Genomic DNA, 9,873 nt, shown 5'->3' with positions numbered 1-9,873 from the left:
CCCTCTTCCGTTCTTTCCTCTTGGGTCTCCACCTCATTTTCTGTATCTCTCAACCATATTTTCATATTTTCCATCTCCTTTTTATTTTATCCATTTGGGACTGATTTTTTAAATATATTGTTCAGTTCTCCAGTTCTCTCTTCAGCTGTCTCATCTGCTGTTAACCAACATGGTTTCAAATTTGATCAATTATATTTTTCATTTTTGGATTTTTAAAATGTGAATTTCTTTAAAATTTTACTTGTTTATCCTGGTAATTTTAGGATGTACATAAAATATACATAAATACAGATAAAATGGATATAAATATGGATATAAATATATAAATATAATATGGATAAATATATGGTTATAAATATATAACATGGATAAATATATATAAATATGGATAAAATGTACATAAACATTTTATACATAGCTACTTTCTATTTTGCATCTGAGAATTTGCAATCTGTTGGAGGGGATGTCTAAATTTACTATTTTGTTAGCACTCATTCAAGTTAGTTTGCTGTCTCTCATGTGTTCCATGATCTTTTTTTTTTTTTTTTAAGATTTTTATTTATTTGTCAGAGACAGAGAGAGAGAGGACAGGCAGACAGAGAGGCAGACAGAGGCAGAGGGAGAAGCAGGCTCCTGCAGAGCAAGGAGCCCGATGTGGGACTCGATCCCAGGACCCTTGGGATCATGACCTGAGCCGAAGGCAGCTGCTTAACCAACTGAGCCACCCAGGCATCCCTGTTCCATGATCTTTAATAGTATATTACTTGATCTTAACTTGTGGAAGTCCTATGCACCCATTCTGGAGAAGCTTTCTTCAGAATGCATTTGATTTTACTGGTAGAAAAAGAGTAACTTGAAAATTAAAACTTGGGCTCCTCTGGAGGATTTTAACACAAAGCATAAATTCTACTGCTACTGCAAGGTTTGTTATCCTCATAATGGTGTTGCTATAGTAATCTATCCTTGGCAAACTCATTTCTTCTGAATGCCTGCATTTCAAAAGCTAGTTCCTTGCCATTCTGGCACTTACCAGCTCTCCAGCTTCCTACTTCTCTGGCCTACTCTGTGGACTCAGCTTCCAATCCCAACCTCTGAGTGCTCATTTCTGTGTTTGAGCACTCCTTAATTCTTAGGTGCAAAAGCCCCAGCTTATTCAGATTTATGCTCAACTGTATCTGTTTTGGGGAAAGGGGTTGCCAGACACCACTCTTACCTTTAATGAGACAAGCAGTACCTCAAATTATGTGTCTTATTGGAGGTGGAAATCACGCAAGATATCTGACACTTAGAAGTTATTTAAAAACTTACCTCTATTTATATATGTATATAGTTATATACACATAAGGCCAGTATCTCAGAGATACATTAGATTTCAAAAGATAGCTAGAAAGCAAATAAGAATTCTAATTAAGATTATGACAATGATACGTGTTCCTTTGGGTTTCTCATACTCACCCTCAGTTGCTTTGGGAAGATCAACAACACCTGTAAAAATTTTGTTAGATTTGAATCTATACTATAATGCAGCTTTCACCTAGTCAACATATAATAACAATTTCCCCTGTGACCTCAGTTTGTGTTATAGGGATTTCATGGATCATTTTATATTTCTAAAATATTCCAACTGTAGTATTTGATTAAGATGACAATAAAATGACTAGCATTCTGTTTTCATTTACCTATTTTCTAAAAGGTCAGGTCCTAAAATAAAGTTAACCTCAAACAAGAGAATGCTACATATATTACTGGTGCTTACATTTTAATGCACACTGTTTTTCATTTATTAAGACTTTGATTTTTTTTTTCATCTTTATATCTTCAGTGTGTAGGACACAGAAGGCATCCTATAATATCCAGTGAATAAAAGATACTATTGATATTATAAAAGTAGAATGCAAACTTTTCCCATTACTACGAGTGAAGAGGACAATTCGCTCTGAATCAGATTTTGCCTTAGCAGGACAAAAAGCACTTGCAAGAAAGCTAAGTAAAGTTAGTCTTTGAGATCTTGATTATAGTAGAGCTAATACATATTTTGACCGGCAGGAAGCTTCCAAAGGGAAATAATACTTAAAACCAAAGTTACAAATTATAATCTATTTAAACTTTAATTTGTGCATTTGTGGTAATTTATGACTGCAAAACACTTCTTTCTTAGAATGACATAAAGGCACATTTCATTTGAATGCATAGTGTACCATTCTAAAATATACTAATAATTTCCTTACAAAGTGCTTGAGCAGTCACTTACACATACAGTAATAGCAAAATATATTTACACTCTATAGAGTTTAAAATTTTAAAATCTGACTAAAATATATATATATTTTAAAAACTACAGAAAATATTAGTGCTTTCTTCAGCTTAATTGTGTGATATACCCTGCCCTCTAATTTTTTTAGTGATTGACTTCAATTAAAAAAAAAATTTCTGTACACTGTGTAGTTACAAAATGCTATGTCAGTTTTTAATACTAAAAGCCTATTTTAGACATTGCTTTCTATGCATATTTGAGAACCAGAAATGGTGAGCAGACTGTACCTCAAAAGTATTTAGTGTTTTTCTCATGTTGTGTTAACACTGTAAATTAAAGCTGGATAAAGCTAAGATCCTCTACTGTCCTTTAACAAAGAAGTTAACTGGCATTTTAAAATAACTTTAAAACATACTGCTCCCTGTTTCTTTAAGATTCTCCCCCAAGGAATCTTGGGTAAGAATTAATTTGGAAGGAAATATGAATTACCTCTGAACAATTTTAATTGTTCTTAGAGTACACAAAAACATGCCAACATACCTAGCAAGGCTGAAATATATATAAACTTTCTATAAATCAATGTGCTTTTATGCTTCTCATAGAATTTAAATTTGAACAATTTTTAAGACATGAGATCACTGTGATTAAATGGTGAATTTAGTATAGTTAGTTAACAATTTGCTATTCCTGAGATATGATGACCCTAATGTGCTTAGCACAGAATCAAAGATGTTATTATTGAACTAAGGAAAAAGAGTAAAGTTGTAGACTAGGAGGAAAAGAGTGCAAAAACTAACAACAACAACAAAAAAACAAAAAACTCCAGGCAAGTGGAAGAGTCACGGCTTCCTATAACAGCATTAAAAAAGCCACAAATGGATCCTCTGTAAAGTTGTAAAAAGTATTTGATCAAATTATTTTTGAGACTTTTGAGGTACAGCTTTAGTGTTATAATAGTTTTTATAAAATATAGACTGTTTTATCAAAAATATTTATACATTCTGTTACAATATATTGCTTTTGCCCTCAGTAACTGCCAATATAAAATCTGGATCCAGTGGCCTAAAATGTACAAATGCACTTAACGTAAATGCTGGAGTTTGAGGCGTCTGCTTGGCCACCGTACAAAAGTGATGAAGTGGTGAAATTAAATAATAAACCTACAACATAGAATACATTACAACTTACACATATACATGTTCACAGCATGTATACAATGATAATCCCCATGTTTTAACAGATATAGTTCTCTTCTACAGTAGACACAAGAACAAGATAAACTGGGTTGATAAATGTACGATGAATATCAAAAAAGGAGTAATTAGTTCATTGATTTTGGAAGAAGGTATGATTGAACATATCAAGTGTCTAGACTTTGGGAATGCATACAGGTAATACAGTATCTTGGTTCAGGCTAATCAGAAGTCCTCATTCTTAAAATTTTAAGTGAATGCTGATGTTTAGTTGTTCCTGTTTGTTTCAGCATGGTTTAATGAACAAAAAAATTGTTTGGCAGGTAGCTATGTTGGAAAGCTATGAGGCTCTGTAACATGGTTGGTAAAGATAAGGCAATAAAAATTTTTTTCCTAATAAATATAGAAAATTTACAAAACAAGACATCAATTCATTTTTTTTAAAAAGCCAAAAAATGTGCACTTTTTAAAATATTACAGTTATTTCATTAAAAAAAGAGCATTTGCCTTATTCAAACAGAATTACTATATGTAAATAGTAGTAACATCCCAAGCCCTTTTGTTCTTTTTGTAAAATATAGCTAAGTGCAGTGAAATGATTAATCTTCCTTTCACTTAAGGCATAGCTAGGGACTGTGGAAGAGTGGGGTTCTTTTTTCTTTTCTTTTTAAATAGACTATTGATCCAAAAGTATTCATTTGTGATAGGTATTCATGGCCAATGTTCATTTCACTTAAACTCCATGAAACTGTTTCCAGTGCTCAGATTTACGTTGAAAATACATTAAGAAGCCACTTTCAAGAAGATTTTAGAATAGTCTTTTAAGAAATCTTCATGTGTTTAAACAAAAAACTCAGAAGCTACTGGTGGCACAGAGAGCAAATGAAGGGTTGCTATTGTTAAGAGGTCTTCTTGTGAGTCAGTTTGCTTGGTTTCACAGTATCTAGGAATTTAACACCAATCAGCAATGTAGTCAAAATCTCTGAACATTTCTTGCTCCTCTTCTGAAAGTATCCTTGGTTCTCGAGGTGGAGTCAGAATAGGTGCTTCTGAGGTAAATTCATCATCAAAATTGCTAACATCTTCTCGTCCTCTAATGGTAGGTACAAATGGTGGCTTGACTTTTTTGTCCATGAGAGCACTCCAATCAATTAGCTGGATTACAAAATATAAAATGACTAGTTTAGTTTCCTACACCTAATTGCTAGCTTTACGAAAAATTTTAAACTTTCACACTTACCCGGAAAAATGGGTGCTTTTTTACATCCTCTGCATCTTTCTCACCAGCTCCAAGGCGCCGCTCAGGATTTCTTCTTAATAGCTAACATTAACATAAAGTATAAAAGTTAAAATAAGAGCAGTGACTTCATTGATAAAGGTTCTTATAACCTGCAAAGATTTAGATGTTCTTTTGGTATATGTTTGTCTAAACCATGCAACATCTATGAAGTGAAAAACAACTTCTAAAATTCCAATTGAGAAATGTCCTTCAATATAAGTAGTTTATAAACCATTATTTCTTACCCTTCTCATTATTGATATGGCTTCTGTAGATAAGAACCTTGGATACCTTACTTCATCATTTACAATACTGTCAAAAACCTCCTCTTCATCATCACCAGGAAAGGGAGACTAGAAAAAAAATATCTTTGAGTAAGTCAAAAGGAATTTTAATACTGTAAAATCTTATCACCTATCCAAAGTACAACCAAGAACCCAGGCAGTGAGGAAAACCAACAAATCAAACTACCAAAAAATCAAAAAACAAGGACTATAAGAAGCCACAAAAGAGACACAATAGATTAACCAGATGATACACGATATACTCTCACTGCAATCTACTTCAACTTTATTTCCCAGACTGTAATAACACATTTGGTTATATTGCATAATACCATCTTTCGGTTAATTCTGTACCATTTTGTTTTATTCATTTATTCATCTGGCCTGACAGTCAATATTTTGAGTGCCTACTACATGCTGAAAAATATTTAGATTATTAACACATTCCTCAAGAAGCTCAATTTTGTGGAAAGACAGATGGAAATGGGTAAATATGGTAATAAGTGTAACCATAAAAGCACAGAGTTTGTGGGAATATTTCTGATATGGATGTGCTTTGAATTTCAGTCAATAGAAAATTAATTAGCAAAACACAATGAGAGATCCGCAGGTATAATGACTACACTGAGAAGCAGCTGCCAACAAAGTTAAACTCAAAAGCACACATTTCTAGGCATTTTTAATTTAAGCTCTATATACAACCAGTCTTAGGGCATTTCAGTTAGCAGAGTATTAAAACTGTTGTTCATAATGATAGTAATGACCCTAAGTCATAAAAAAGGTAGTTAAATTACATTCAGTTTAACAATCTGATGCACAGGGATGCCTGGGTGGCTCAGTTGGTTAAGCGGCTGCCTTCAGCTCAGGTCATGATTCCAACGTCCTGGGATTGAGTCCCACATCGGGCTCCTTGCTTGGCAGGGAGCCTGCTTCTCTCTCTGTCTCTGCCTGCCACTCTGTCTGCCTGTGCTCGCGCTCTCTCGCTCTGACAAATAAATGAATAAAATCTTAAAAAAAAAAATCTGATGCACAAAGGGATAAACTCAACTATGTTGAAATGTAGCTATGAAATAAGACTTATTACCTCACAATTTGAGATGACTTAGATTTGACTGTTTGACTCCTGTAAAGTTATTAATGAATAAGAGCCAGAGAGAAAGCAGTACTAATGGAAAGAGAGGGATCTTTGACCTGAGGAGTATATAAAAATGAATTTAGAACCCAACTTCCTAAAGCTAAACTGCTAATCTTACTGCTCATATCTAAGGAAATTTCAAACTTTTCAGTTATCAAAACCTCATTTGCTCACTGAAAATAGATAAATAGATAAATGAAATATCTACTAGGTAGGATAATAAAATTTCTTTCTGGGATTGGACAGAAGCAAATGAGAGGAAAATTCTATTTCACAAGAATACTCAATCAGAATTTCAGGTGGTAATACAAAGCATTTTGTTTATTTGATGAGTCAATTTTGAATTTAAAAAAATGTCACTCTATATAAATTCCTGAATAGTGAAGATATACCCACATATTCATTAAGATGTTAAAATTCCCTGTTTCTGCAAATAGATTATAAGCTAACAGAACTAACAGAATGCTAACAAATGTGTCTTAAGCAGATATAAAAAGAATTCAATGGCTTTTTCAGATGTCAAGAGTCCAACTCTAGTATCTAAGTTTACTTAAAACTTCTCTTGATACTTTCATTCTCATTTGGCACTGGGAAAGAGACCTAGTTTATTCCTGGAGTCTTTCCAGTCCTCAAAACCCATACAAACACACATACAAATCTCAAAAACAAATTTGAAAATGCATGATACACCCAGTGAGTTTTCAATTATTTGTAACAACAGAGAAATCAGACATAAACTTTAGCCAAACCTCACTTTTATCACAGTTAAAAGTTACTGCTAAAATTTTACTAAAGCTATAAAAGTATAAAGCATATCAGTAAGTTTTAAGATTAGTTCTTTTCCCAACTATCCTCTTACAAAGATGCTAAAGAAAAAGGATACTGCAATAAAAAAACGGTGAAAGAACAGCTGGATCCTTTGTCTTTTATATCCTAGTAATTAGAAGGTTAATCAATTAGAAGCTCTTTTAAAAAATACAGAAGAGCTTCCTCAAAGTCCAGTCACTTTAGGATAGGAGGAGGTAGAATCGACTGGCTCTTAATTCTGTAGTTATTTTATAATAAATTCACATTTTTTGCCTGTCAGCTCTAATTTGGAGAATAAATTTTAAGCTAGCATCTAGTTTTCGGTAACTCAATTAAATCTCATACATAAATAAATACACCACATTTGAAAAAAAAAAAGCAGCAAAAATGTTTCTTAAGAAGGAAAAAAAAGGGGGGGGCGCCTGGGTGGCTCAGTGGGTTAAAGCCTCTGCCTTCAGCTCAGGTCATGATCCCAGGGTCCTGAGATCTGGCCCAGCATTGGGCTCCCTGCTCAGCAGGGAGCCTGCATCCCCCCCTCTCTCTGCTGTCTGTCAAATAAATAAATAAAATCTTAAAAAAAAAAAAAAAAAAAGTTGGGGGGGAGATCATGTATGCCAGAGCTTATAGAAACAACTATTATGAGTGCTTCTGGGATTCTTTGAAAGCAAAGATCACTGTGGATTAGGGATAAAATATATCTTTCCATCCTAAAATGCTGTAATACAGCTTTTCAAGATAGAGGTAAAATTTTCAGATCTGGATCACTGGTCTTAAGAACAGAAGTAAGTTTGAGTGGATTCCATACCTTGAAGTAGCAATACATAATGGTTTAGAGAGGTTGTGAAGCCAGAGAGCCAGAGTTAAAAAATCCCAGCTGCACCACATGAGAGCTCTGTGACTTTAAGCACTTTAACTTCTTTGGGTCTCCATTTATACCTTAAAATGGGCATAAGACTAGTACTGAGCTCATTAAAGGCTGATGAAAAATTAAATCAGCTAACATTTATGAAGCAAATAATACAGTGCCAAGCACATGGTAAACATTTTAATCAGCCATTTCTTCTCCTCCTTTTCTAAGTATCCACTCCAATTTGACATACCAAAGGGGTTGTCTTTTAGATAGACAAATCCTTTGTTTGGGACAAGTATCATTAAATGGTAATACACAGAAAAACTAGAAATTTCTGACATTCAATAATTTGGTCAATCATTTATTCAGCTACTAATTTATTCACACCTACACTGTACAAAGAAGATTGCTGGTGCTGGGAAAACTGCAAAGCAATGAACCAAGATTTTTTTTTGCATCCCAAGTTCATCAAGCCCCTCTAAGCAGTTTTCAATTACTTGTCTAAATATCTACCCTTTCCTAATTCTACTTTATCATTTCCAACAATTTGTAACAAAATAGATTAGCTAGTTATCGTTACTTTATTAGCTATAACTCATCATTTTCCAAGTAGTAACAATTTCTGTGTAAAATGAAGCTATCCCCAGAAATTACTTTTTTCAGGGAGAGTGAGCAAGTGCATGCACACATGAGTGGGGAGGGCGGAGGGAAAGGGGAAATATCTTAAGCCAAATCCACATTGTGTGTGGAGCTCAATGAGGAACTCAATCAATCTCATGACCTAAGCCAAAACCAAGAGTCATTCACTTAACCAACTGAGACACCCAGGTGCACTCCTGAAATTTAAGTTAATCTAAAGAAAACAGGAGGGGAAAAATATTAATCTTTTAATTCTACAATACCTTTTTTGAAGGTAGTATTTATTTTGACCAATGTATAACTAACTTTTTGTTACAGGTACAGAGTATAAGATAGAATTATTATTATATCTTATAATATTGATATTATTATATCAGACAATTATTAGTATTTTATAAATATGTATAAAACTTAAGTTCCACTTATTCAGAAGACATATTATTTATAAATGACATCTTTTGTTCTTTCAATCATCTTTCCTCTTTTGTCTCTCATCTATTTTATACTGCTTACCTCACCAACGAGCATTTCATATATAAGAACACCAAGTCCCCACCAATCTACAGCCCTTGTATAGGATGTTTCTGTTAATACTTCTGGGGCAAGAAATTCAGGAGTGCCACAAAATGTGCTTGTTCTATCTCCATATCCCATTCCTGAAAAGGTAAAATTTAAGTATTTGTTAGCAAAGAAAAAACCTAGATGATAGATAAAACAAAGGATGAATCCTTAGGAAGCAAAATTAAAGTTCCACATTTGTGTATGGTGAGCAAACTTAAGATATCCCAGACTTCGAAATAAAATGTTAAAGACTGGTGTAGAGAAAACTGTGCAATAGCAACTCTACTATTTAATTAATGGGTAAAAAATAAAATTTATATTTCATTTTATTTATTTATTTTCTCTTTCTTATCATTACAAGTGATGTTAAGAAGCTACAACAAAAAAACTGATTCTGAGCTTCAATTTCTATTATAAAAATAACAATTAGTATAGAAATACCAAAAAGCAAACCCTTAGATAATCCAGAGTTAGCCACCAAAACAATTTTGAAAAAGAAAAATGAAACTGGAGGTATCACAATTCTAGATTTTAAGTTATACTACAAACCTAGAGTAATCAGAACATTATGGTACTGGCACAAAAAGAGACACATAGATCTATGAAATAGGACAGAAATCCCCAGAAACAAACCCACAATTATGTGGTCAATTAATCTTCAACAAAAGAGGCAAGAATATGCAATGGGAAAAAGAAAGTCTTTTCAACAAATGGTACTGGGAAAACTAGACAGCTACATGCAAAAGAATGACACTGGACATACAAAAAGACTCAAAATGGATTAAAGACCTCAATGTTGATATCTGAAACCATAACAATCATACAAGTGAACATAGGCAGTAACTTCTCTGACACTGGTCATGGCAATATT

At 33.4% G+C, this 9,873-nt stretch overlaps 1 protein-coding gene across 1 annotated transcript in view; it reads right to left on the bottom strand.

The window, feature by feature from the left end:
• Window positions 1–2,089: 2,089 nt before the first annotated feature.
• Window positions 2,090–9,873, bottom strand: part of PKN2 (protein kinase N2) — a 130,295-nt gene continuing 122,511 nt past the window's right edge. Inside the window, exons 19-22 of the mRNA XM_059135062.1 lie at window positions 8,955–9,097; window positions 4,972–5,079; window positions 4,688–4,768; window positions 2,090–4,602 (exon numbers count right to left, since the gene is read on the bottom strand). Of these exons, the coding sequence (XP_058991045.1) occupies window positions 4,399–4,602; window positions 4,688–4,768; window positions 4,972–5,079; window positions 8,955–9,097 (536 nt within the window). The 3' untranslated portion in view covers window positions 2,090–4,398. The remainder of the gene's footprint in view (window positions 4,603–4,687; window positions 4,769–4,971; window positions 5,080–8,954; window positions 9,098–9,873) is intronic.

Source organism: Mustela lutreola, chromosome 10 (genome assembly GCF_030435805.1).
Source record: "Mustela lutreola isolate mMusLut2 chromosome 10, mMusLut2.pri, whole genome shotgun sequence".
Lineage (NCBI taxonomy): Eukaryota > Metazoa > Chordata > Mammalia > Carnivora > Mustelidae > Mustela > Mustela lutreola.
Note: the sequence above shows the minus strand (reverse complement) of the source record. Positions and strands in the feature narration are given on the sequence as shown.